Source organism: Ochotona curzoniae, unplaced genomic scaffold (assembly GCF_017591425.1).
Source record: "Ochotona curzoniae isolate NIBS_2020 unplaced genomic scaffold, NIBS_Ocur_1.0 scaffold_2476, whole genome shotgun sequence".
Classification (NCBI taxonomy): Eukaryota; Metazoa; Chordata; class Mammalia; order Lagomorpha; family Ochotonidae; genus Ochotona; species Ochotona curzoniae.
The window spans coordinates 3,514,824-3,542,295 of NW_024467095.1; the positions used below are offsets into that span (position 1 = coordinate 3,514,824).

General features: G+C 43.1%; 1 protein-coding gene across 1 annotated transcript; it reads right to left on the reverse strand.

Annotated features, from left to right (window-relative positions):
- Positions 1 to 1,966: 1,966 nt before the first annotated feature.
- On the reverse strand, positions 1,967 to 25,164 carry ASB15 (ankyrin repeat and SOCS box containing 15). Its single transcript, XM_041002068.1, has 12 exons — positions 25,074 to 25,164; positions 24,207 to 24,362; positions 20,893 to 21,057; positions 18,191 to 18,299; positions 16,527 to 16,579; positions 16,307 to 16,438; positions 14,686 to 14,844; positions 9,465 to 9,710; positions 7,393 to 7,564; positions 5,095 to 5,665; positions 4,454 to 4,607; positions 1,967 to 2,139 (listed from the first exon to the last, which is right to left on the reverse strand). The coding sequence occupies exons 4-12, from the start codon at positions 18,295 to 18,297 to the stop codon at positions 1,967 to 1,969; spliced, it is 1,767 nt and encodes a 588-aa protein (XP_040858002.1). The 5' UTR covers positions 18,298 to 18,299; positions 20,893 to 21,057; positions 24,207 to 24,362; positions 25,074 to 25,164.
- Between the last annotated feature and the right edge of the window lie 2,308 nt (positions 25,165 to 27,472).

The window sequence follows — 27,472 nt, forward strand, 5'->3', positions numbered from 1 at the left end:
TCTTGTACATGGTTACCGTTCATTAAGAGCTAAAGCTAAATATAATTTGAATCCTTTACAAACCAGCGAGGTATTCCTACTGAAAGAATATAGGAACTCTTAAAAATAAATACAAGAAAATTACATCATTAAGATCTAAGAATAATACATTGAAATGATCACATTACCAAAATTCTATGATTAGTTTAGGAGATTTAAAGGTGTCATTTCACAAGGACATTGCTGACTGTTTTGGTCTGGGTCTTCTACAACATCCATTCGATTGTTCAACAAATATTTCCTGAACTTCCTCTGTTTGGGGAAAGTGGCCCTGAAGGACACTGGGAGATGTGCAGATGCAGATGGAGCGTACAGTTCTGTGGGGATGACACATGATAACACGGCAAGGGCAGTACAGCAGCAGGCCTGGGCAGCAGGCTCCCCTCCTACAGGCAGCCGGGGGGTCTCGGTCCTCAGCCTAAGGGAGGTCATGAGGTGAGGAAGAAGGAAGTGGGAAGCAGGTTCCGGTGGAAGCTATGGGACACGAAGCCCCTGAGGTGCAAGAGGGCTAGTTAATTCTACGGAAGTGCTCCCCACCCCAAGGTCCTCTGTTGCTTACTGGGTGACAGGTGGATGTTTGCCCATCAGTGGGGGAAGTGAGGAGACTGCTATGTCTTCTCAAGGCTCAAGTCACTCGATTTCAGAGTTGGTGACCATTTTATTTTGTGGCATGAAAATGACCCCTCTTTTAGGAAATGGCCACGATGGTATGTCCTTAAATAGATGCTCCAAAAAAATTTTTTTTAATTAACTGAAACAAGAACTGCTGTGGAGAATTTGAAAGTCCGGGAGTCATGGTTTAAAGGATGACTTTGTGGAAGGTGTTTAATGTGGTGACAGGGGGACGGGAATGGAAGGCATCAAGAGATAAGGCCCAAGGGGGAGGCGGGAGCGAGATCACGCAGGGCTGCGTGAGAGCTTTATCCTCTGAGTGCTGGGAATGGCTTGTGGCAGAGCAGTGAAACTCTGCCACATTTGTGACAAATCTTCCTGGGACGCTGTGTGCAGGCTGTGCGTGTTTGGGCAAGCCACAGAAACTGCACCGAGTGATCCAGTGCGAGAGGTAACTGGCAGATACGGAGTCCAAAGAGACCACAGGTGACTAGAAGAGGTCCTAGGACGTGGCAGTGTTATAGCAGATCAGGAAAACGGGGCAGTCCTGGCTGAGGCCTTTTGCTTTGGAAATGGAGCTGAGCACTGTACTATCGAGTTAGAGAATGCACGAGAAAGCGCCTTTTTGGGGAAGCAAGGCAACTGATTTCATCTGGGGTCCCACTGAATTTGACCTGCATAGGCTGGTGGTCTACTTAGGCCTCAAGCACGGGAGAGGAAGTGATGTACTTTCAATATCAGGGTTATCGTCACCAGAAAAAGGACCGAGACCCTGAAAGTGGAGGAGGAAGGGGTGGAGGCAGCAGCCCACAGGACCAGATGCCGCAAGGATCCATGGGAAGAGGAAGTGCAGACTGCTCTGACAATTGGCCACAGAGAGACTGTTAGGGACCTGGCAGCGTGGGAGGCAGAAGATTCCAGATGCATACGAGAAAGAGCTCTTTGATTCAGTGGGGCAGTCAAAGACAGGTGCAAAGCAGGCCAGCAGTTGTGGGGATGTGAGTTTGAGAAAACGATGATTTGCTTTTTTCAATATAAAGACCAAATTGTAGGTGACTGTAGTCACTTGATAGGGAGAATTTGAAGACCTGTAGGAAGTGAAGAGAACCAATAGAAATATCAATATTGATTATTTAAAAATGTAAAGATTCTTAAAGTCACAAAACATGTTAGCCCCATAAACATGTGATCCATGTAATAAAATCTACAATGGCTTTAACTTCAGTTAAGGTTGGAAAATGATTCCAAGCAATTCTCTGAGGGAATCACATTTGAAATAGTTTTTACAATCATGTTTTAAAATATTATTTAAAAATCATGGTAGCTTTAGCATTTGTCCGTAGAGGTCATACTCTTTAAATAATATGTATTTTTGAATAACTGGTGGTAGAGGAAGCTTCTTCAGTAAGTCTGGCTGGCTGAGTCGCTGGAGTCCCATAAGCCTTCGGATCTTCAACCGACACAGATGCTGCAGCGAGCACGGATTCTCTAAGATGAAGAAGGAAGCAAGCACATATTAAAGACAGGGTCAGTGGACAGGTGCACGGGCTATAGACTGATGAATGCTGCAATTCTGCAGCAGGTGCGCCTGCTTCAGCGACTGCTTCTAAGGGATGTTGAGTTGCAGGTGTGTTCAGACCACACCGTGGCATCCAGCCCCACAGTCACAGGGATTCAGTCCACCTGCGAGCAGGAGGAGGCTGGCTAGTGCTGGGGGCTCAGGCAGGATGTAAGGGAGTGAAAGGACGTGGTCGAATAGAGGGTCATATCCCTGGAGCTTAGCACGGCACACACATTTCCTTACTTCCTGTCTTCTCAGTTCTTCTGACGAGTTATGACCCACAAAGCTTTGACACAAATTCCTGTTATTTAGACATCAATCTGAAGCTTGCCAGGGTCTGATATCTAATCATTTTATATTTAAAACATAAATATAGATACCAATGTAACTTAGTATCTGACGTAAAGTTTATCCTTAATTTAGCTAAATTGAAATTATGGCACTGACACGTGAGGGACTTAAACAATTCATGGAAAATGGAATTAATTCGTTTATTTTGATACAAAAGTTTCTGAAAACGTTTTCACAAAGGTATTTTTCTGGAACTTTTTGAAAACTTTGTGTTGGCATGGATTTCAATTTTTTTTTAAGAAAAGAAACTTCTTTTTATTTTCATTTTCCCACGACCCCACCCGCCCCCCTGCAACAATATGAATTTCTAAGAGTGTAAAAGAACAGCCAGGAGATAAACTTAGAGATGGCCCCGGACGCCCCGGACGTAGCCTAGGTTACGATCCTGCTTCTGTCGCTCTTATTTGTGTGACCTTGGACAAGTAACTGAACCCCTGAGATCTTAGCACTCTCATTGCGAAATGCGGATGGTACTGGGAAATACCTCCAACGTTGTTTAAAGATTAACCAAATTAGTTCACATAAAATATCAAAAAAAAAGCCTTTGAGTACATTGTTACTATTCCATAAATGTTGACTGTCGTTCAATTTAATAAGAACCATGATGAGTTTTTGATACATTTGAGACTAGGTTCAATTTATCTTTTTAGAAACTTGAATGTCTTACAAAGATTATTGAAGAAAAATCCTTATGAAACTCTGAAGAAAAATAGCCTAACTTTTTAAACCAAGTCATAATTAATTTTTTCACAGACAGCTATGTGGGTACTTCAAACTGTTCAAGGAAACTAGAATTAATTCAAATGTTTTTGGAATCTATGTATAGTTTTTCAAAATCCACGTTTTTTTGTGTTTTCTGAAGACCCCTTGGGCCTTCTGTGGAGAATTCTGCCACCCAGTGGTTATGCATACTCATAGCAATCAACTAGCTGCAGGAAGACAGCAATGAAAAACTTCACTGTTTTTCCCCCTCTGATTCATATGGACTTTCTAAAATTATCAGAATTGGTGACTCTTCCAATAAATTCACACAGACAATTATTATCTCAAAGCAAAACCTTGGCTAAGGTAGGAATTACAGTAGCATTGTAGAAATGTTTTGAAGCAAAGCTCTTCGGAAGTAAAGCAGACAAGGGTTCAATTCCTTGTCATACTGATTTTAAACACACCTTGCCATGTCCCCTTTTAATCTTCAAACTATTTTTTTAAAAGATGTACTTATTTTTATTGCAAAGTCAGATATGCAGAGGAGGAGAGACAGAGTGGAGGATCTTCCGTCTGTTGATTCACTCCCCAAGTGGCCAGAAGGGCCGGAACTGAGCTGATCCGAAGCCAGGAGTCTCTTCCAGCTCTCCCACGTGGGTGCAGGGTCCCGGGGCTTTGGGCCGTCGTCCATTGCTTTCCCAGGTTATAAGCAGGGAGCTGGATGGGAAGTGGGGCTGCTGGGATTAGAACCGGTGCCCATGGGACCCCTGCGCACAAGGTGAGGACTTCAGCCACTAGGCTACTATGACTGGCTCTTTTCAAATTATTTTAAACTTTTAAACTGTGAAATAAAATACAGCTAGAGGAACTACCCACACAGATTGCTGTAAGTATCGGTAGAGGAGTACCATCTGATTGTATCTCCCCTGCTCATGACACAGAATATTTCTAGCTTTTCTAGGATTCCCTCCAGTCACTCTAGCCTGGATGTCTTCCTCCATTCCCACTCTCCTCCTCTATGTATATCTGACTTTGCAATAAAAATAAATAAAAATCTTAAAAAAAAACACACATAGTTCTGAAAATAAAATAGAACTGAAAGGAAAAAAGTCCAAGACGGCATGAAGACATTTCCTCCGCTTAATTTGTAACTTACAAAATGTAGATAAAACTTTTGGTCGTTACCTAGGATGTGGCGGATCTCTGGCCATTCTCTCTGTGTTTCTAGCGCAGACTTGAATTTCGCACACAGGGGCACATGATCCATGTAATCTATTAACACCCGAGTGACGCTGCCCACCATGTGTCTCAGCCAGGGAACTGTAATAAACTCACAAAACTGAGAGAATTGACAAAGTTTAGTTTAACAGTCGTCTTGTCCTGTCACATTCATAAGCACTTGTGTAAAACTACTTTCTCTTGTTATGGGAGAGGTCTCTTTAGATAATAAATCAAACGTGGAAAATAAGCTACACAGTTCTTCCTGTGTTTCAGTGTGACCATGAGCCCTGAAGTATACGCACAGCTCTGCCGTTCAGCGATCAACTCAACAACCATGTTCCTTTCCATCCAACCCCACTGCCCTGGCAGAGACATAACCTGACAACCACATGTATTTCACAATCTCTACTTTTCTACATTGTTTCTAGTTCTTCCCACACCCCTTTAGCTGATGTTATGCTGACATTCCCGTAGTGCTGTGAGCAAAAATTTAAGAAAAATCCAAAGATTAGTGTTGGTTTTTCTCTTCTCGCAGCATTCCTAAGTGAGTTAAAGTTTGTAGGAAATAGAATGATAAACCCAAAGGTGAAAATGCTTTAACTCACGGGGTTGTCCTTTATCACGCAGGATGTCCATCCTGGCACGACCTCTTTCTCTATCTCTGACCACACAAATGAATTCCCAAAGATGTCTCCGTGCATGCAGTCAAAACACGTCTCCACCCGATAGCCATGATTCAACAGCAGCCGTAGCATCACTTCATCACCGAGGGCATACTGAATGGCACTGGGGAAATGGGTGTCATTCACACGCATGAAATAACAGTTGACGTCAGCCCCGTAGGAGAGAAGCAATCGGGCGATTTCGTGATTGTTGGCCCTGACGGCCACAAGCAGACAGTTGAGGGGATCGAGGTTCGGGTCTGCACCTGCGGTCAGAAGGACTTGCGTGCAGTGGATGTCGTTGTTGGAGACTGCGAAGTACAGAGCAGTCTTCCTCTCGTCATCGTAGCTCTGGGAGATGTGCTCGGCGAGGAGGCTGTTGACGTCAAACCCATTCTCAACGAGCAGCTCCAGGCACTGTGCGTTCTGTCCGTCCGCCGCTGAGTGGACTGGAGTTAGTCCGCTTTTTGCAATTGCATGCTTGGATGTTACTGGGATAAGATATTTCAGTGCGCTAGGAAGCAAGAGTGAGAATATCATCCATGCGGCGTATAGAAAGTCAAGAAACCAAAGAGATCAGCTTCCTTACTAAGCAATGAAGGCAGTTGGCTTAACTTTTCTTTATGTTCTCGAGGGACTATTATTCAGAAGCGTAGTTTAGCTTAATTTGTTTTGCTTTTGATTTGGTTTTTTCCTTCCTATCTGATGTTTGGTTCTGCAGGTGAATGCCCCCCTCCCCACCTTCTCATTTGTTTCTGAACAATAATTTTTAAAAATAACCAGTGCTATTAAAAGTAAAGGATGAAAGAAAAGTAAACCATTTGGGTCCAGTAAAATATCCTAATGGCTAATTCATCACCTTCTATGTGCCAGGATCCCGTATGGGCACAGGTTCATATCCTGGCTGCTCCACTTCCCATACAACTCCCTGCTTGTGACCTGGGAGAGCGGCGGAGGATGGCCCACGTACGGGAGACCCAGAAGAAACTCCTGGCTCAGCACTGGCCATTACGGTCACTTGGAGTGTGAACCAGTGGACAAAAGATCTTTCTCTCTGTAAATCTGACTTTCCAACAAAAATAAATAAATCTAAAAAGAAAAAATAGTAAACCCTTCTGATGCCACAGAAATGCATCATGAGATCTGGAAGTGACCCCGGACATCAACTAGTGCAATACCTTCATTTAATATGTAGTCTGGAGAGGGAAAGAGACTTGTCCGTTGTTGTGTGGTTACATATGAAGAAAGAACCAGAATTTAGGCCTTGCGCATTCTCATACATTATTTCTGTTCTTTGCTGTTGGTTTTATATATATATATATTTTCTGTCTTTTCCCAGTACAGCATGCAATTGAATATTACCCAAATGAAGAGTCCTTCTTAGTTCATCTTCCCGCAGAAGCCCAACTGAAATAACTAACCACAGTGTCCTTTGTAAGTACCTGTGATAAATACTTGTGACTTTCTCACTTGACCAACCAGCCAGACGTGTGGAAGAGCCACAGCAAGGTGCAGGATAACTTGATCTCTTGTGCCTAATTCAGAGCTACCAGGTGTGAATTTATGAACACTGGGAATAAATCCAGATAAACTTTAACAGCGTGTCACTTAGCGTCAGTTACGCTTCACCGTCCAGTTAGCCAATGGAGCCACTGAAAATGACCAAGCCGAATTACTCCAAAGCGTTAGGACTCATGGAACGCATTTAATTGTCCAAAGCCATGCCATCATGATGGACAATTTAAAAATGATGCTAGACTTCTAAAGGTGCAAAAATTAGGACAAATTCTGTGACTTAAAAATCCAGTCACTGTTTAAATGTAATGAAGACATATAAGCTTAGAATGAAACTGCTATGTTTAAGAATTTTTGACATTATACTAAAATATCCTGGAGATACTAGGAGATAATTGAAATCAGACAACTTTTAATCCTTTGTTAAGGGCAGTTTTTAACTTTTTGCTAAACTTCATTTTTTTCAAAAGAAAAAGGCTCTTGGGCAGCTTATGCAGAATAACAATAACTACTGCAAAAGAAATTTTTTTCATGATAAAAATAGCATAAATTCATTTTGAGCAAGATTGAGAAAATGAAAGGGAGAAAACCAAACAAGTTTTCATCATCTGAATACAAAACCTGTGAACGCTTTGCCCTACTTCTCCTTCGGAGAGCTGCCTAGCATTACAACAGTGCGATTTTCGTTTTAACCGTCCAGCATTGGCCTTGTCGTTTATTACTCACAGATAATGTCCCTCATAGGCGGCTCGGTGTATGGGAAGATGTCCTGCTCTGTTGGGGACATTGCCACTTCCCCCGTATTCCAGCAGGAGGGAAATGCAGTCAGGGTTGCCGTTTCCCGCCGCCTCGAACAACAAGGATGCACCATCATCCGCCAGAGCGAACACATTCCCACCTGTTGGCACAGAGCAGGTGGCAAGGTGATAACTTCGCAGAATTGCTACAGCAGTCCCCTTAGCAGCAACCTGGTGCTTTCCCTTCTGGTAATGACTTCAGATAAAAAGTGTGGAATGAAACACATCTAGCTTCTCAATAGTTTCAGTAAACACTCACATAGCAAGTTTCATTCTATCAGAAGAATCTTTGCCTTGCCGACACAGAAGAGAAGTCAGCAAGTCCATTTTCCTCTCAGGAAAGGACATATTTATGTCTTTTAAATTTTTTTTTAGATTTATTTTTATTATTTTTTTTATTGGAAAGGCGGATATACAGAGAGGAGAGACAGAGAGGAAGATCTTCCGTCCGATGATTCACTCCCCAAGTGAGCGCAATGGCCCATGCTATGCCGATCCGAAGCCAGGAGCCTCTTCCCGGTCTCCCACGCGGGTTCAGGGTCCCAAAGCTCTGGGCCGTCCTTGACTGCTTTCCCGGGCCACAGGCAGGGAGCTGGCAGGGAGCTGGAAGGGAAGCAAGTGGGGCTGCCGGGATAGAACCGGGGCCCATATGGGATCCCAGGCGTGCAAGGCGAGGACCTTAACCACTGCGCCACTGCGCCAGGCCCGTCTTTTAAATTTGAGACAATAGTCCATGCTCTATTTCAATGTAACAAATATTATTTGAGCACTTTGTGTATGCAAACAAGGGGTGTGAATAAATCTAAGTACCTTAAAAAGCTTAAAGGGAAACCAAAATAGAATAGTGTCACAGAACGATACAACCGTCAAGTGACTTGAGAAGCAGGAGGCTTATGGCATGGAAGTGTGTGGAATTCTGGCTCTGCTGCTGATGGCGAGAGCTGGTCCAGCATTCACTGCTCTCTGGCTCCACTTCTACATCTGTACCATGAACAACACAGCATGCACTTTTCGCCGGGCTTGTTTGAGAATTCAGTGTGCCTAATCGGAGGAAGTCTTCAAATTGTTATTTTTTTCCCCAGAAAGCGTCCTTGGAAATTGACGACCAGATATTTAAGTAACTATGCCAGCACCTCGCAACAAGGAGGTGACAGAGACCAGGTTACAAACTGGGTCTGTCAACTCCTTATCCTGTGGTTGCAGAAGACTCTCTGGAGAGTTTAAGGGCGGGGTCACAATCTGTTGGGGAACATCAGGAGAGCTGCCCAAGTGGGGTGCCCAGAGCTGACTTTGGTCTGAGCTGGAGAGTCCTGCAGCTGAGGGCAAGCGCCTGACCCAAACACAGAAGGAATGCCAGGCTCGTTTTGGACTCCTGCAAGTTCAGTGTGGCCGAAACACAGGATACGAGACGGGAGTGATGAGGGCAATTCTGGACCAACAGTTCACAGAAGGACACAGAGGGGCGTCCTGAGCGATGTACACGGTCATGCCTGTCCCTGAGGGAGAGGAACCAAGTGCAGAAGGTCGTCCTGACACACAGATGGTAATAGGGAGGAGCGAGAATTGTTCCGGCATGACCAGATTGCTCCAGGAACAAGATCCCAGGAAGCCGATCGGGATAGATTGCAAGGATGGAACCAGGGGAGGTGACAGGGGATTTTGCAGTTGACTAGATTGGGAAAATAGCTGAGAAAGGTGTTAGCCCAGATTAAGAGAATTACGCCAATAGAAAGCTCAGTTTAGAAGATGAATGTGCAAGCCTCCCGTATCACCTTGGTGGAATCGGGGCTGTCTCTGAAGACAGGATAGGTCGGGGTTCCATCTCCAGATTTTGAGGTCACAGTTTGTAGGCTTCACGGAATCTTGGAGCAGAGGCTGCGGGGGGCTAGATTTAAGCCTGGTGGGCAGTGACATGCAGGGAAGGGCAAGGAGGCTGTGAGAGCGGGAGAAACCGAGGCCGAGAGGCAGGACAGGTGGAATGTGTAATTCCTTTTCACCCACCTTTGTGGATGAGATGCTCTAATACATCGCAGTGGCCGTACTCGGCAGCAACACCCAGCGGAGTGACTCCAAAGCCATCTCTCAGGTGGACGCTGGCTCCGTGCTTCAGCAGCAGAGCTAAGATGTCCTTCCGGCCTTGCTTGGCGGCCTCATGCATCGCTGACCATCGCTTGACGCACGGCTGGTCCAGGCTGGTGTTGTGTTTGATCAGAGCAGACACCATGTCATAAGAGCCTTTTTTCACAGCTTGAAAATGATTTCACAAAGAACAGCCGGTGGAAGCATATTAACACAAGTGCTTAGTTGATATTGAACTAATTATCAATTTTTATATCAAAGTAAATATTAGCTCTTTTTTTTTTGGTCTACTAAAGCATATTGCACGTCTCAGACCTCTTCCATCACCTATGCTAAATTTCGATTTGTGAAATATTACTGTGCAGGATGCTGTTGCTCTCCCTTGAAGACCCAATGGAGGAAGAGCATTGCACGGGAAAGGTACGTGGCTAGGGTGGGATGTGTGTGTACGCCTTCCGAATCATAATTTCTTCATTGACCTAATAGAAACAATATCTACTGTCAGGTAGCATAAGTTAACTATAAAGTTAAAATATTTGCTGTTGTAATAGGAGTTGAATAAATGATTATTATTAGCATACACTATATATACATATTATTAATAGAATTGGGATCGGTCGGCTGTTTCAAAAGGCTGAAATCTGTGACAACTAAACGAATACAATTTAGGGGACTCGCTAAATCGAACGGCGCTCTCCTGCTTATTTCTAATAGCTGGAGCCACAGTCCAATGGGTTTTATCCCTTTTAGATTATTTGAGAGAGAGTCCTTGCTTAGATGTCTGCACTTCTGGGACAGGAACCGCACTTCTTTTTTTCTTTTCAATGAATAAAATCTTAGTAAGTAACCTATAAGTTCCATTCACATACTCTTTCAATACTGTTTATTTTTTCATTCTGTTAATATATGCTAATTATATAAGAGCCTCTGTGTTAGGCACTGTGGACCACAGGAAAAAGATTTGTTTTTCACTGGGAAAAGTATACAGCAGATGTTTGTCCTGCCTTCCATTTGAAGAAAAATCCCAAAATTGGCCCCTTCCTGCATAAGACAGAAGATGGGATGTCTTCTAGTATATTCTAGGCACCCAGGAAGCAAAATCCAGAGAGGACTTAAAGCCAGGATAAGGGAAATAGCTGCAGCTGGGCTAATAGAAGGCTCAAGACAAGCTGCTCTTCTCATCTGCCTGCAGGCAAGCGATGACTGCGACCAACCCCAGCTGGCCTCCTGCTCACTGAAGAGGAAGCTGTTGACAAACGCTGCTCTGCTTTGCCCAGCTGCTGCAGGCGCCTCTAATTACAGCGATGACCTCACCCTAGCTGGTGTTATTGCAGAGCAAACATCAAGCGAGCTAAACAAGCTGGGAGAAACGTGTCCTCATTTGTCTTCTCGCTCCTGTTGCAGTTTTTATAATTAAAAAAAAAAGTCTTAAACTAATGATTCTCTTCTCCGAGGGTGGCTCTTTTTCCATTCCAAGAACATATTGATTGGTGACACTGATCTCCCTTCACAAGAATAGCAGCACTTTTAGCACATTTTCAATTCAAAATAAGTTTCAAGATCAAAGCATCGGTTCCAATTTAACTTTTAGGCACCTAAGAATATTCCAGATATAAAATTATCAACATTGTGAAAAAATCCTCTTTAATACATGGTAGCTTATAAAAATGATCAAAATGATGAAAACTGGTTTAAGATATCTGACTAGCTACAACAAGAATTTTAAACAGTTCTTATGCTTTCATACATTTATTAAAATGGTAGAATTTATTATACACATTTTTAAAAATTCTATTCTTCAGAATTCTTTCGGAAATCTTTAAATTCACACCTTCAGTAAAATGCTTACAAGAAAACAAATTTAAGTTGAAGACTTAAGGGAATTTACACATTTTATAGGCTCTTTGGAACATTTTGTAGTTTTAAGTCTGTTGTTTGTTTCTTTTCCTATGTATCTGTATTTTGTTTGTGTCATTTACCTATTATCAGCTATGAATGATTTTCTGTTTGGTAAAACATTCAGAGAAGAGGGACTTTTTCTGAGATATTTTGACAAGAGCTGGCAAGTTGCAAGATGTGCAGATGTACATTGATATGTGAGAATGCCAGAAGGAAAATGAACAGCAGGTTGTGGGATAGTGGGAGAGAGCAGAATTGGATGCTGTGCAAACATTTCCCTGTGTTCGCCTTGCCAGAGCTAATGACCTTCCACCTGGGAGCAAGTGACACCAAGTCCACAGGCATGGTGGAGGGGGAATCCTGGTCAAAAAACAAAACCCTGTACGAGTGTCAAATCATCCCAACTCCAGTGGGTACCACTGACTAGGCACTCACGTGTGACCTGACTTTGTTGCATCAACGTGCCTTTTGGGGTGGCCAGCTGACAGAGAGGGAAGCAAAGCCCTGGTTCTTATCTTGACCATGTGAAGGTATTCCATAAAGACAAGAATGATGGCAACAGGCTAAGGAAAATAAAAATGGCATGGGGCAGAAAAGAAGAAACAATATAAGCAGGCAGGTTGTAGACAGCAAATTTCAAAGCAGCCCATTTCTTTCAGAACTAAACTGAAGGTGCTGCAGATGATCCATTTTGCTGAGAAACCTACAAGGACTTGATGTGAGTTCCAGAACCAAAGTCCTGAGTATGCTAACGCAGACGTGGATTTCCTTGTTAAACTTTTGTCCTCTCTTCGCCATAACCAATTGGTCTTAAAAATACATTATTTCCCATTGTTAATTCTGTTTCCACTAGGATAGCTCAGCAGTAGAACTCCTTCCCCATACTTTAGCTAATATTACAGGAGAAATGAAGTCAGAATATAGAACTTTGGAATGTGTGTAAATATTAAACGTTCTGTTGGGGGCATGAAGCATTAAAGGAAAAGGCAAACAAATCAGTGACAATTAAAAACTTAGCTGCTATTTAAAAAACAAGTGGATTGAAAGTAGCAGAAAAGAATAAATTGACATGTATCTGATAAAGCAATATATTCATATATTTATACAATTCTAGAAAAGAGCACCTTTTTCTAAAACTTAAAAGGTATCTGTGGAAAGAAAATCAAGTATGTGGATATTGTTACAAGCACTGCATGGGATACGTTTGCCTTTAAAAAAACATATCACATTAAAAATGGTAAAACAATTCATAGGTGTGTACTCCACTTAGTGTGTGCAGAGCTAGCTCAGGCAAAGAATCCTGGTCGATTGATGGAAAGTGCCATGTGATTGCAACACAGACTGGTTAGCATCTAATGGGAAGACTGCTAATGTTGCAATGCAGCCCTCCATACACATCCTTCATACTCATGCTTCCTGCTTTCCTTTTAGCAACAGATCCCCAAAGTATTAGCTAATCCCAGCCCACTAATAAAGTATTAGCTTTATCCCAGATAAAGACGAAGTGGTCAGCCCACTGAGGGTGGTGAGGCAACAAAATCTGAACAGGAGCGGAGCAGGGTCTGAGGGCAATGCCTAGGTCATCCTAAACAGAAGATGCTGTCCCAGGAGTTGGGAGTCCTTCCTGCTCTCTGCTACCTGGGAGCTAGTGCTGCCTACAGCATCCTCAGAAGCCCCTGGAATAGTGGCAAGGTCATCCTTCCAGCCCTGGCCACTCAGCTGAGATGGCCATCCTGTCAGCCAGCCCCGACCACTCAGCTCTGAAGTACTGAGATGGCAATTCGTTCTTTTTGAGTCTCTGCCGTGTGTCCTCTTGCTGTGTCTGTTATTGTTATAGAAGCTTTGCCAGTGCAATAGCTATAACAATTAGCTTGTTTGTCTGATCTCATGTGCATTTGGAACGTTCCAAAGCTCTGATGTGTGGCAAGAGCAAGCAAGAGGAATTGACTCACCATGTGCTGTGCCGAAACTCTTCATGCAGCCCAGTGTGCTGGGGGCAGAATACCTGCCTGGGAGTCCTTCCTGGCCGGACCACCGGTATTGCCTATGCCTGCCCAAAACTCAACCCAGTCTTTGCACATTCACTGCTTTGTTAGTCCCCAGGTTTCTTTGAAGGTACAATATGTCATAGCACTTGTGACACACATTTTCCACCCCAATCATGTCCTGGCCTCCTTGAAAGCAGGAAGGTTTTCTTCCACTCATCTTCATGTGAGCCTGCCCAGTGCAACCCCTGACAGTCTCAGTGAATATTTCTAGCCTAGATAGTGTGAACTGCTGCTGCTGAATACAAATGCTAACGATCAGGACTCATTGAAGTTTCCTTTCGACCATTTTGAGGTTACTTCAAACACTCGAAGGATTCCCCTGTGAATAGCCGCTGACGTGGTTCCTCGCCGCCTGGCTACAGCTTGCCCTGTCTTAGCCTTTGCTCCCATCATCCGCTGATAACATCCCTTGGGCCTGTCCTCCTCCTTCCTCTTCTCATTCTCATTCTCCTCCCACTACCATCCACAGGTGATTTAGCGAAGGTTCTCCTCTCCTGAGCATCACTCTGCATTTTTCTCTAGTTTTTATAATAATTCCACATGGCAGATGTTGCATTTTGTGTTTCACGCAGGAGGCAACAGGCCTCTGGCGCAATCTCACAGCAAGGCAGATCTCAGAAACAAGAGCCCTGCTCGCCTGCAGTACATCTCTCTTCCTCTCTCTCTCTCTCTCTCTGTCTCTCTCTCCGCCCCCTTGAGCTGACACTCCCCTGTCCTATGTCAGCCATGAATCCCATCACAGGGAGGCAGGAGCTGCATCTGTGTGTGCAGCTTTGGCAGGTTCCATTTGATTCCAAGATAGTTGGGGTATCTGTGATGCTGATGTGGACCTGGTCTTTCAAATCACTCTTTCTACTCTTTCTTGTAGCTACAAATTACACAAACACCCCTGCTTGCATCTGGATGCCACCTAGAGAACATCTAGCCTCAAGACTTAATTCAGATCCCGCCCGGTTAGTTGCATTCTATATAACTGAGTTCCGAAAACTGCCCCCAATTGTCACATTTCATCTCTTTGCAGGAAAGGAAAGCAAAGATCACAGGGCAGTTGAGATGAGAGTTAGGGGGGAGGCTCACGCGATGGGAGGGACCAAGGTCACATCATTTCACCCAAGACACAATGGTTGCAAAACACTCGTTAAATATTTCTTATTTGTTTCAACATATGAAAGTTTTAGGAAAAGAAGATCATTTACCTATCAGCAGGGGAGTCTCTCCTTTGTCATTCTTCGTGTTAGGCCACACACCCTTTTCTAGTAAAACTCTCACGTTTTCCACTCTCCCAGCTTTGACTGCCAAGGTCAAGGGTGTTTCTCCATCGCAGGTCTTGAATTCCCACAGTGTCTTATAAGACGCTGAGAAGTAAAGGTGTTGTGTTGAGAAGTTTTAAATATTCAAGCAGAAGATATCAAAGAGATCAGAATCAACCAGTATTATGTGCACACAGTTGAACCATATCAACTGATGTGTCCAGCTCTGTCTGTCTGGCCATCTGGCTAGTTTTGTAGGTGGAGACTCAACAGGTAACTAGCAAGTATTTATCAGTCACAGAATCAAAAGAAGGTGCACTCACAGCATTCTGCAAGATACCAACACGTGAGAAACACTGTGTCAAAAAGCACTGTTTCTTTTTTAAAGATTTGCTTATTTTTATTGGAAAATCATATAGACAGAGAGGAAGATCTTCTGCCCACTGATTCACTCCCCAAGTGACTGCAACAGCCAGAGCTGAGCCGATCTGAAACCAGGAACCAGGAGCTTTTTCTGTGTCTCTCACACATGGGTGCAGGGTCCTAAGGCTTAGGGCCATCTTCGACTACTTTCCCAGGCCACATGCAGGGAGCTGAATTGGAAGCAGGGCTGCTGGGATTAGAATCAGTGCCCATATGGGGTCCTGGCACACGCAAGGCAAGGACTTTAGCTTCTAGGCTTCAGCACCGGGCCCTGGTCTTTCTCTTAAGCCAGCATGTCATCTTGAAGTGTTTGGGTTCAAAAGTCTGTTTCACTCCCAGTTCCAATTTTCTGCCAATGAAGACCTTTGGAGGAAGTGGTGATGGTCCAAGTGGATGTGCCCTGCCACCACGTGGGATGTCTGGGTTGAGTGCCTGTCTCCTGGCCTCAACCCCAAACTTAGTGTGGACTTGTGCAGCTATTTGGGAAATAAACCAACAGACAAGAACTGTCCTCCTCTCTCTGTCTCACTATAAAACACAAATGAATTTTGTGTTTAGATTTGGGTTCTATGGCCAAGAAAAGGTACTATATAATATGAAATATTCCCAAATCAGGAAAAAAATATATAAAATCTCATATAATTCTGATTCTAGGTATTTCAAGTGTTATTAATGTTTAACACTGGGCTTATGTACCACAACATTTGTTCATGTTCATGTTATGAAAAAATATGCAATATTAAGAGAAATATTGTAAGTATTAATTATTGCACTAAGTAATAATCTTGTGGAAATCCAAGAGGTAGTTCAAGATGAAAAAATAAAACTGACTTCCAAAAGAAAAAGCCTTTCTATTTGAATCAATTAATTTATTACATATACAAATTTCCATCATTTTCAGGTGCTTACCGCACCCTCCCCCAACCCTCACCCCCCACAACTTGTATCATAGGGATGCAAAGGGTGACCTCTAATGTTACAAAATGAACTCGTTTTTGCATTCTGAATTTAAAACATGGGCACTCCGTTTTCCGCATCCCAAAGGATCTTTCACGTTCCTCTTAATTTGCTATGTTCACTGGGAGCACCCTCAACTTCTACATTCTTGCTCTGGCTTAGTCAAAGTGGTTCAACAACCTCTTACCATCCAGAACAATCTCAAGCACTTGCTGAAAGGGCTGCACAACAGCTTCATGCAATGGGAACCATCCTTTGTCGTCAGCTTCGTCCAGCGCGAATCTACACTTCACATACTCTTGGAGCTTGAGAACGTGACCTGCATTGGAAACACCAACAGGTAACAAAGCTTTACCTTGCTGGGTTGAATCTCCATCCATCTCACTGTAGACAATATACCCATTTACCTTGCTTTATTGCCTCCACCAGTTGTCTGTTTTGATCACTTAAGGGTACAAATCTACCAGAGGAAAAAAAAAATAAACCATGTTTATTCTAGTGATCTACTTCAAAGAACTAACAGCTAAGTGTAAATTTTTTTTTTACATAATTTAATGAAAAGAACTATAAGAAATGCACAAATCTGAATGTGTCTACTTTAAAGATGTAAAGGTCTAGGTATCAAATTCAGAAAATGTTCTGATACGTTGGACCTAAGGATATTAATGTTGGTGCCCAAAACAACATTTTGATCCCTGTATGCAGCAAAAAAGGAGTAAACCAGGACCAGCGCAATGGCTCAGTGGGCTAATCCTCCACCTGCAAATGCCAGCACCTCATACGGATGCCAGTTCTTGTCAACTCTGGCCATTGTGGCCATTGAGGAGTGGATCAGTGGATGGAGGAGCTCCAAGGGAGTGAGAATCCAGGTAACAGCCTGATTTTACCTGATTTTATGATTTGGGGACTGGGGCAGGGAGAGGGAGGACTTAGTTCCTGGGTACTTATTTCTTCATTTGAGAAGATAATGAGACCTTTAAGCTTATTCCAACTTTCAAAACCCTGTACTCGCTAACTATTGATGCTTTCAACTTAATAATTGCTAATTAGACATTCAGGAGTTTAAGGGCTGCGTCACATGTTCGTCTTTCATCAACTTATCCACCCAGGAAAACAGGCACCGTGTTAACTGAAGAAGTTTTCAATCACCAGCCCGGCGGGTGTGAACTAAACCCTCACGGCGATTCTCCAGGGGATGGTTGGGAGGTGGAAACAAGGAGTTTCATAACAAATGTATTTAATTTTATTAAGAAGAAACAGCTGCTAGCATTTTATGATGGGGAGTACTTCCTGGGGAACTCTCAAACATTTGCTGGAACTAGGGGAATAAATGAAAAATGCCAGTTGGTTAAATATAACATTTCCATCCTAAAAGCTCAAAAGCCATAATTTCAGAGCATGAAATCTACCAAAAGTACTACAAATATCCAGAATGTATACAGCAGTAGAATGTTAACATACACCACAGTTTATCGTTGGTAGAATGTGCATCTTTCAAGAGAAAAATTCACTGTTGCTGTTTTATATCTTGTATAATATCTCAATTTTATGTGTATTTTAACTTGCTAACTCCTGTCACTTGGCTGGTGGATAATTAGATACGTGGCAGATTATATACTACTTTGTCCTATTTAAAAGTCCTGTCACTCTTTACCAATCCGTTGAGCTTACATGCTTGGGTGGATTCGCATTAATCTTCCTATTTTAAAGATGAAGGACTACAGCGTGTTCGTGCTGAAGGGCTAGCTGTGCCAAGAGCAGGACAGGAGCCCCTGGGGCTCTCTGCACTCATCTCCGGAAAATGGTTGTATGAAGAGTAATCGCAAATTTATTCAAATTACTCATCGCTTTCTTTGGCTCATATAAATTTAATTATATATATATTTTTTCATCTAACCTGTGTCCATTTTCCTCATGAGGTGGGAATTTATGGAAGATCATGTTGCTAAAACTTACACACTGTGGCTCTTGCAAAGGCATTCTGTTTCCAAACAGAAGAAAAAGTAAACTTTTTCCTAAATGAGTCAGGGAATAAAGCAGTTTGGTTGGGAAAAGTCTGTTGGAACACTACCTTTCTGTATGCAATGCATTCTTGCCCGCTTCGATGGATTCTTGAATACTGAGCTGAATATCATAACTTGTAAGATGGTCTTCCTCAAGGTCATTGTTACCATCCATGCCTGGGTACAATTTTGAAAAGGGGATTTCACAGTATCAGTTGTACAGGGCTAACATAAAAAAACACAAAGTGAAACTACACACCTTTTCCCTATTTAACACGTGCATTACATTTTAATCCATAAGAAGCATGAAACCGATTTGGTCAACCTGTATCTATGGTCTCCTCAACTTTGAAATACATTTTTTAAATTGTAAAAAAATGAATATAGGAAATATTCCTGGAAAGAGTCACTTTCAGGGAATTTCCAAAGCAGAGTTGACCTGTTTTGTTCTTGTTCCCCAAGGCTGAAGAACCAGGCACCTCACACACTGATGGGTGGAGTCTGACGGACAAACTGTTCACCCACTCAGTAGAACCGTTCTGACTCTGGAGTTCATTGTTAGCACCACTGGCCTTCTGATCGCCACCAGCAGAAGGTCTCCAGCAGTGTCAATGTTCAGAGCGTGCATACATGACATGCCACTAACGCACTCTCATGCAGTGACAACCCAGTCTCCCCGGAAATACATCCAATGTATCAGCAAATACATCCAAATGGTACTTTAAGTTTTATTTCTTGTTAACTGGCTCCTTGTCTCTCTCTCTCCTAGAATGTAAATAGCAAGCAAGCATCGGTAACCCCGGAGCCTGGAGATGCTCTCTTGGGCTCTAAATGTGTCTTGTGTGAGCGAATGAGCTGAGGAAAGGGCACTGAGCCAGGCTCTGGTTGCGTTTCTGTACTGATCATTTCCCCTGCAAAGATTCCTCTCACTGAACAAAATTTGATTGCTCACTGCCTGTATGACTCCATTTTGCTCACTGCCATACTGTTGTATCTCTTCTTCATTCATGAGCTCTGGCTACTGCTCCACCTGCTCCACCTGCTCCACCCGCACAGCCCATGCTGCCTTCCTACGCTGAAAGTCCTGGATGAGACTTTCTCCAATCCCTCTCCGGTTTTCTTTATCTGTGAAGGGCTACTTCTATGTGTGTTGTTGTTGTTGTTGTTGTTGTTGTTTGTTTAGGTGTTTTGTGGTTTTTTTGTCCAGCATCTGGATTTACACTCATTCTGTATTTGCACATGCTTGTACTTGGTATTCCCACTGAAACTGCTAGCTTTCTGAAGGGAATAAAATAAATCTTACTTATTTGTATGCTTTTTTCCCTTTGCCCCCTCTCACAACCAGCTATAGAGAACAGCAGCTTTTGGGGGTCACTGTCAAAAGGCTAGTAACTCGTTATTAACATGCAGTTAGGTCTGCAGACAGCACAGTGGGGTCACAAGCTCTGTGGTCACACGCTCCTGTGGCATTGCCTGGTGGCTTTCTTTGCTATCGCTGTGGTGATGGGATGGCATGGATCTGGGATCAGTAACAAGATACAGAGCCTTTTGTCTGTTAAAGTCACGAGTTGAAATCTAAGCCCATTTGACATTTTGGCTTCCCGTATGTGACCTGTCACAGGCTCCTTAGAGAGGCAAGTAGGTTTGTGGAAAGTGTTTTGTTTTATTGTTTGAGTGTCCTTCTAGCTACCACTAAAAAGGAAAGGGTGGTGAGAATACGCTAGAGGAACAACTCTAACCCAACACCAACTCTCTGAAACATCTTGCTGAAAACTAGGGATGAAGCAAAGACTTTTGGACAAATGTGCTAAGCCATCTGGGCACAATCAAAGGAGCAGCACGGGGATGCGTGTGGAGACGTGAATGTGCAAGGCGAAAGGGCAGAGGGCATCTGCTGATCTGCACTTGACAAGGCTCACAAGACCCCAGTGAAAATGATTGAAATAAGGCAGCGTTCATGAACATACGATTAGACCAGGTGCTATTCTAGTAACTTTTTTAAAAGAAATTTTTTTCTTTCATTATATTTGATAGGCATAGAGACAGATTCTCAAAGAAGAGAGGGAGAGAATTGTGTAGGCAGAAAGGAATACTGACTGTTGGCAGTCAGGGCTGGGCTACCGCTGGTGGCCACGAACTCCGTGTGGAGTCTCCATGTGGAGTCTCCCTGTGGATGGCAGAGACCCCCCGCCTGAGTCTCACCCTCTGTTTCCCAGGTTGTGCTCAGCAGGAAGACAGAACTGGAAGTGAAGACAGAACTTGAACCCAGCCTCTGGTTGTGGCCACCGGCACTCCAAGCACTGTCTCAAGCACTTAACCAAGCAGCCATCCCTTTGAGGCCTTTTAACACCTCATCATCGGTTCTTCACTTTAATTCTCTGAATATCGAGAGAATCCTTTTTAAAAATAATTTTGGATTTCGCACCAGGTCTGGGTCCAGAGAAACCAAATAGTAGCCTAGTTTGTTGTTTATGAATTGCTTGTTTACAAGAGACTTGGCACAATTATATTTACAATTAACCTCTTCTTTAGAAGCACCAGTTAGTCTTGTTTAGGGGCAGGAAGACATTGAATGAAACAGACAGAATCTACAGTATTCATAAATCAATATGTATTAGTTTGCTTTAAAGATGAGTTAAATCTTCATTATAGACAGTGGGAAAAGTTTGATAGTCATGTAAATTTTAGAAAATGTATGGTAATATCAGAAATAGAGAAATAAGAAGTGTGAACTATCAAGTGCTTGCTTTGTTACAAGTCCACACGTTACCTTGTTTGGAACTCTTCACTGTGATTCTGTGTCGTAGCGTCGCAGAGCCATTGTGCAGAAACGAAAACTGGGTTCTAAGAAGCTGACAGTCCTACCCAATGTCACAGAGCTGACAAGCCGTCAGAGTCGAGTGGGAATACCTTCACTTCCAAGGTCTTCCAGAAGCTGCCGGAAAATACCATCACACTTCATTGTCCTTATAAGAAAACACTTTGATCACGCTCTTCACAGCCAGCTCTTGATGACAATAAATTCCAAAAATAAAAAATAGCTTCCAAGGACACATAAATCTTTTTCTTTGGCTCTATGTATTAAAACTTTTTTTTTTTTCATTAAGGGTGGTCTGAGGTATCCTAAGCTTGTCTCCATCTGTACCTTTTGTTTTGGAATCTAAACATCACTGTCGAAAAAATAGGATCAGTGTAGCAGTTGGTGCCTGCCTGAAATGGTCAGGAGATTGGGATGATGTTGCAAGGTCTGATGCAGAAGCGAACACGAGTACATGACGCTCTCCACATTGGACTCTGTGAACCAGTTCCCAGCTACCACCTGTCCCAAAGTCTCATTATTAAGGTGGTTGGTGGGTTAGTGTTACCTCTCATAGCTTCTGTGGGACATGGTAGTTCCGTGAGCGGGGGAGGTCAGGGTTGAGGGGAGAAGGAAGGAGACCTGCCAGGTCAGGGAAAGAGCAGAAACCTGAAAGACAGGTGCTCTCACCTGCATCACTGGCTCAGAGCTTCATTCCCCGAGTGGCTGTGTCTGAATGACACCACATGTTTATTTTCCTCTAATGGGTGAGTGGAGCTGCGAGGTAGGTGGGTCCAGCTCCAGGCAATAAAAAGCCTGGAGGTTTGCGCAATGGAGGTATAGGGTGAACAGCAACGCTTTGATACTATTCAATAGCTATTAAAATAATAAACATTAAACTCCCCTAGACCATACACATATATAAACACATGGAAATATATTCTCTTTAACAATATTTTTTCCTGGACACAGTAAAAACTCCTATGTGTGGCTCAAGTCAAATATTGTTGCATTCAAGGCTCAATTAAACAATAATGATACGTTGCACCTCCTTATCTGTCACTCTGCAAAAATACGCCACTAATTTCCTGCCAGTGGAGACAGCTGCTCAGATCCTGGCCGGGCAGTCACAGCCTGGCGAGCTGCATCTGATGAGTGGCAAAGAGTAAACATGACCTGTTATTTCTCTGTGACTGAGTTCTTCTGGAACAGGGGAATAGAACTCTAGGATCTGAGGGCAGCTTTAGTGTCATCCCTTACCCTTGAACACGCCCTCACAGAAGCTTGCGCTTTCTCGTGCTCTGTCTTAGATCAGCAGGCTTCAGAGTTAAAGATTATGAGCTAGCCCCACCTATAGATTCCATTTCCAATACGCCCAGCAGACACTGGCAAGTTCTGGCTTTTGCATTACTCTGACAGGGAGCTTGCCGTGGTCCCACACAACTCTTCCCCTCTGGCCAGCTTTAACAATTAAGAAAAACATGAAGGGTGAATCCTTATCTTCAAAACACTCTGCCATGCTCTGGGCTCTCTTCCACAGAGCCTCGCTGAACAAGTGTCCTTCTGCAACAGGAGAACCTTTAAGCTTCTCCCAGGAAGGCCTGTCAACTCCTTCCAGGCTGGACAACTACTCTTCCCACGACATGACCTCACCTCATGCACATCTTGGTTGTTTTCTTGTACACACACACATTTATCCATCTCTCTAAAAGTGACTCTGAAGGCCTGATGCAATGGTTCAATGGCTAAATCCTCATCTTGCAAGCATTGGGATCCCATATGGGCACTGGATAGAGTCCTAACTACTCCACTTCCCATCCAACTTCCCTGCTTGTGGCCTGGGAAAGCAATAGAGAAGGTCCCAAAGCCTTGGTACCCTGCACCTGCGTGGGAGACCTGGAAGAGGCTCCTAGTTCCTGGCTTTGGATCAGTTCAGCTTCAGTCACTGCAACCACTTGGGGAGTAAATCAGCAAATGGAAGATCTTTCTTTCTATCTCCCCATAAATCTAATCTTCCTTTCGGATGAAAATAATTAAAAAAAAAAGCAACTCTGAGTCATGTATGCATACCATGGAACAGTAAGTGGGTGTGACCGACTCCCCCTTCTTGCATACACTGGTTATACTGCTTAATCATGTGCAAGTTCAAATGAATTTGGAAGCTATCCTGTTATAAATTTGTTTTGAACTCCAGTTGTACCAAATTCTACAAGGCAAACATTTTTTCCTCATTGTAGTTCTGTGCAAGGAATCGACTTAGTGTTACATTCTGTGTCTTAGGTTGGACTTTTGTCTCCATCTTCTAAGATCTATTTTCAATCTCTCCAAATATCATTCTATTTGCAGACTTACTAAGCATGTTTTCTATATATCTTAAAAAAGTTTATTTAGTTCTATTGGAAAGTAAGGTTATACATAGAGGAAAATCTTCAATCTGCTGATTCACACCCCAAGTGGCCTCAGCAGCGGGAGCTGAGCAGATCCGAAGCCAGGAGCCTCTTCCAGGTCTCCTATGTGAGTGCAGGGTCCCAAGGTCTTGGGCCGTCCTTGACTGCTTTCCCAGGGAACGAGCAGGGAGCTGGATGGAAGCAGGGTTACTGGGATAAGAGCCAGAGCCCGTGTTGGATCCTGGTTCATGCAAGGTAAGGACTTTAGTCACTATGCTACTGCACTGGGCCCTTCTATATGTCTTTATGCTCTTGTGACAATGAGAAATAATCAACAGGAGTTGGCACCGGACAAAGAATCCAAGTTAACACTCATCAGTGATTTTGCACCTTTTGAGAAAACCTATTTATCTATTCTATCAGAGACACCACGATCGAGTATTAATGTCTCCTTCTGGTAACTGAAGCACCATCAAGAATACTGACAAATGTCTTCTTGAACACAAATGCATAGTGCCAATTTCATTCCTCTGTTCTATTTAACAAAGAGACGGGGGTGTCGACCCACCCACTCTTCGTGACCACTCTGTTTTTAACCTTTGTCTACTCAGGCCATTCTATGGGTTATTCAAACATATGTATTTACTCTGTTCTATACTCCATGCACAGCACTAGACACAGACATACGGGGGCTCCTGCCTAAAGGCCATGCATTCTAGACTTTTCCCTGAAACCACCAGCAGCATCTTCTTTTTGTAAATTGAGGCACACAGTGGATTCTCAACATGTATTTGTTCTCTTGAATATTTGCTGCAGCGGACATCTACAACAAACTTAAACACAGTGAACGGATTATCCCCTTTACTTTCTGCAGCAACCCCTTCTCCCTGCCCCACACACCTCTCGCAGAGGAATACACAGAAGCAGAGAGCGGCTAGGTGAGTTACTCGAAGCCTGCACGTCCACTGAGTGGCAGAGCCACGCGACACACACGCAGCCATCTGCCAACAGAGCTCCTCTGAGGCAGTTGGTGACAAACGAGTCTCGTTCCGTAACCTGAAAGTTCGCAAGCCTCAGAAAAAGCTTTCTGAAGGAGTTTGACTAACAACTCCAAAGGAAACAGAAATTTGGTAAATTTTGGTTTGAAAATAAGACATTCCTATCAAAATAACCAACATATAAAATTATGGTATTTTGTTAGAATGATTTAAAGCTGTCAGCACAAAGCAATGATAGAGCCCTGTGTGTGCCCAAAGCACTGCCATTTTGCAGCAAGCAGGGCAAAGTTACACACAAAAGAGTTCTTAGACAGGTGGGAATGATGCCAAGCTAATTTTAAAGGCCTTCCAGATGTAATCTTTGAGATTTGATTTGACATAAATTTTTCCATCTGCCTAATTTAAAGGAACTTTTCAATCTGAACATCAAATACTTGTCTTTTACAAGTGATAAAAAAAGCCTTGATAGACATTTAGCTATTTCAAAATACCTTTAAATTACTTATATTTCTTATATTTATTCTTGATCTATTTTATGATTCTGTTATGCTTAGCAATTATGCAATTGAGTTGACGTTGCATTAACTAACCAAACAAGTGCGAGTGTAGTCTACACGTTAGTTCTAGACAGAAATTCTCACAAACAATCGGAAAGAAAGAAATGAGTAGTTACCATCATACGCATTTTCATCTGCATATAACATTGCCAGTCCTGACCTACTCTATAAGCTGGTTGGCAAGGTACAGATCAAATATTTCATAATCTCACCTTTTGGAATGATCATCTTGTCATTCTTACCCAGGGCCTGCCTTCCTGAACCAGAGGAAGTGCCCTGGAGCCAATGTGTTCCTCTGTGTAACTAAAATTAAGTATCCAGTTGGTGGTTAAATTAAGATCTGACCTTGTACAACTGAAACACAAGCGGTCTCTGGCAGGAGGCTGAGCGTCCCCCATGACTGCTCTCATCAAAAGAAACCCAAGCCCAGAGATAAAATAAGATTATCCATGTCCTGATTGATTCAAACAAACAAATGAACTGCCAATTGGGTGGCACAGAGGCCTCCTGCTAAAGCAACAAAAGCAAACCTCAAAAAAAGCAAACCTCTTGCATGGAATTCAGGAAGATAAGTTTGTGAGTCTGTGAGCTCGCAGACTCCCATATACTTTGGGCAGATTTTAACACGTGCTGTTTGCTCATTCTTCATCGTTCAGGCTCGGGTTAAATCTCATTAAATGCAGACTTCTCATGATACTAATTAAATGTCTTTCCTCTAATTTGCTTTTAATACTAGCTATGTCATGAGCAATTGGACAGAGGCCAATGATATCTGACCAAGAATTTTTAGGTCATGTTTTAAAGAATCCATGGTCCAAAACAGTTGGGTAGCAAGTGTGAGGTAAGGAAAAAATTGGAATTTTAATTGAGGAGGGTTTTGTTTTGTGAAAACTAGCTGGCCATCCTATTGATTTTCCAATGAATATGATCTGACTTAGATTTATTCCGACGTGCTTATCTTGTGGTTAAGCATGAGCAGTGGTCAGTATTCTCAAGGCCACGTGGCCTCTGTGGTCTCCACTGATGAGCTCGGCCTGGGCCGTGGCAGTGACCTCCTGACGTCTGAGGTCGGCAGCCTCTTTTTTTGAACAGGCCCTTCACTGGATTGGCAGCCATTGGTCTTTCCCTTGTTTTTCTGAGTCTCTCGAGTTCCTGGCCTTTGGGGCGCACTGCTCTGCTTTTGCTCTGCTTTTCGTCACTGTGATCTCTGTAAATGGCAGTGAGTTTACCAGTTTTGTTTCAAAATGTGAAAACCCAAGGGCAGCGGTTGCATGGCAGTACATGCAGCTGATCTTTGGGACACCTGATTCGCGGTACCAGAGCGCTGCTCTGCTGCTTCTGACTCAGCTGAGTCAGTGCCTGTGGCAGGCAGCAGATGGTGGCTCCCAGCTTTAACAGCCCGGCCACAGTTGTTGCAGGTGTTTAGGGGAGAGCACCAATAGACGAAAGATTGCTCTCACTCTTTTTGTTTTCTGTGACTCTGCCTTTTCAATAGCTAAACACTCAAAAGCATTTAAAAAAAAAACCCACAAATGTTAAAGCAGGGGTCTGTCCTGCAGCAATGGACTTGGTGCACGGAACCGATAATAACATGCGTGGACTACTGACTGACGGTCAATAGCCGAAATTTATTAGGGGCATCAGACTTTATACACTGAGGGTCATAGGATAAGGGTGGAAATATTGAGCTTAACAAAACCCATCAACTGTGTCCACACTTTTGCTTGGAACTGCTTTTGTCTTCTATATTCCACCAAGTGTTCTCATACAAATGATATCCAATCAGATATACAAAAGATATCTATTTGGTCGTTCTTGTGCAAAGGATATCCACTCAGTCACACAGAAGGCATCCATTCAGTTGTTTTCATACAAATATTATCCAATCAATTGTAATCCTGTGCTCACTGACCTTTTGGGGTTCCAATGTCCTCCTTCAGGGGTCCAAACTCCTCTTTATGTGTGATACAAGAGGATGCATTTCAGGTATTCTTGGAGCAAATATCAAGAAATGTTCAGCATTTATGCTACTATTCAAAAAAAAAAAACCACCACAATTTATTTATTTATTTGAAAGATATAATGAAGGGGGGAGGGAGAGAAAGAGAGAGAGAGATTGTCCATTAGCTGCTTTACTTCCCAAGATGGACCAGGCTGAAGCCACAACCCAGGATCTCAATCTGGGTCTCCCTTCAGCAGCAGGAGTGTGCGTAGCTGAGCGATCAGCCCATGTTCTTCCAGGCCCGTTATCAAGGAGCTGGATCAGAAGCAAACCAGCCAGGTCTCGTACCAGCTCTCTGGTGTGGCAAGCAGCAGCGTGTTCCTCTGCGCTCGGCCCAGCACCTACCACCACTGTTACGTTAGGTGTTAGGACACTGGCCCATTTTGTAATCATTAATTCATTTTGTGATTTTCAATACATTTTTTTCAAAGTTGAATGGACATTGTGAAACACCGCTTTAAAGCAGTACTTTTCTACTTACAATATTAAAATTCAAATAAGACTTTAGGGTTTTCACAATGCAAATTATTTCATTTTATTTTTTTAAATTAATTTATTTATTTGAAAGGCAAAGTCACAGAGAGAAAGTAAGAAAGAGAGGGAGAGAGT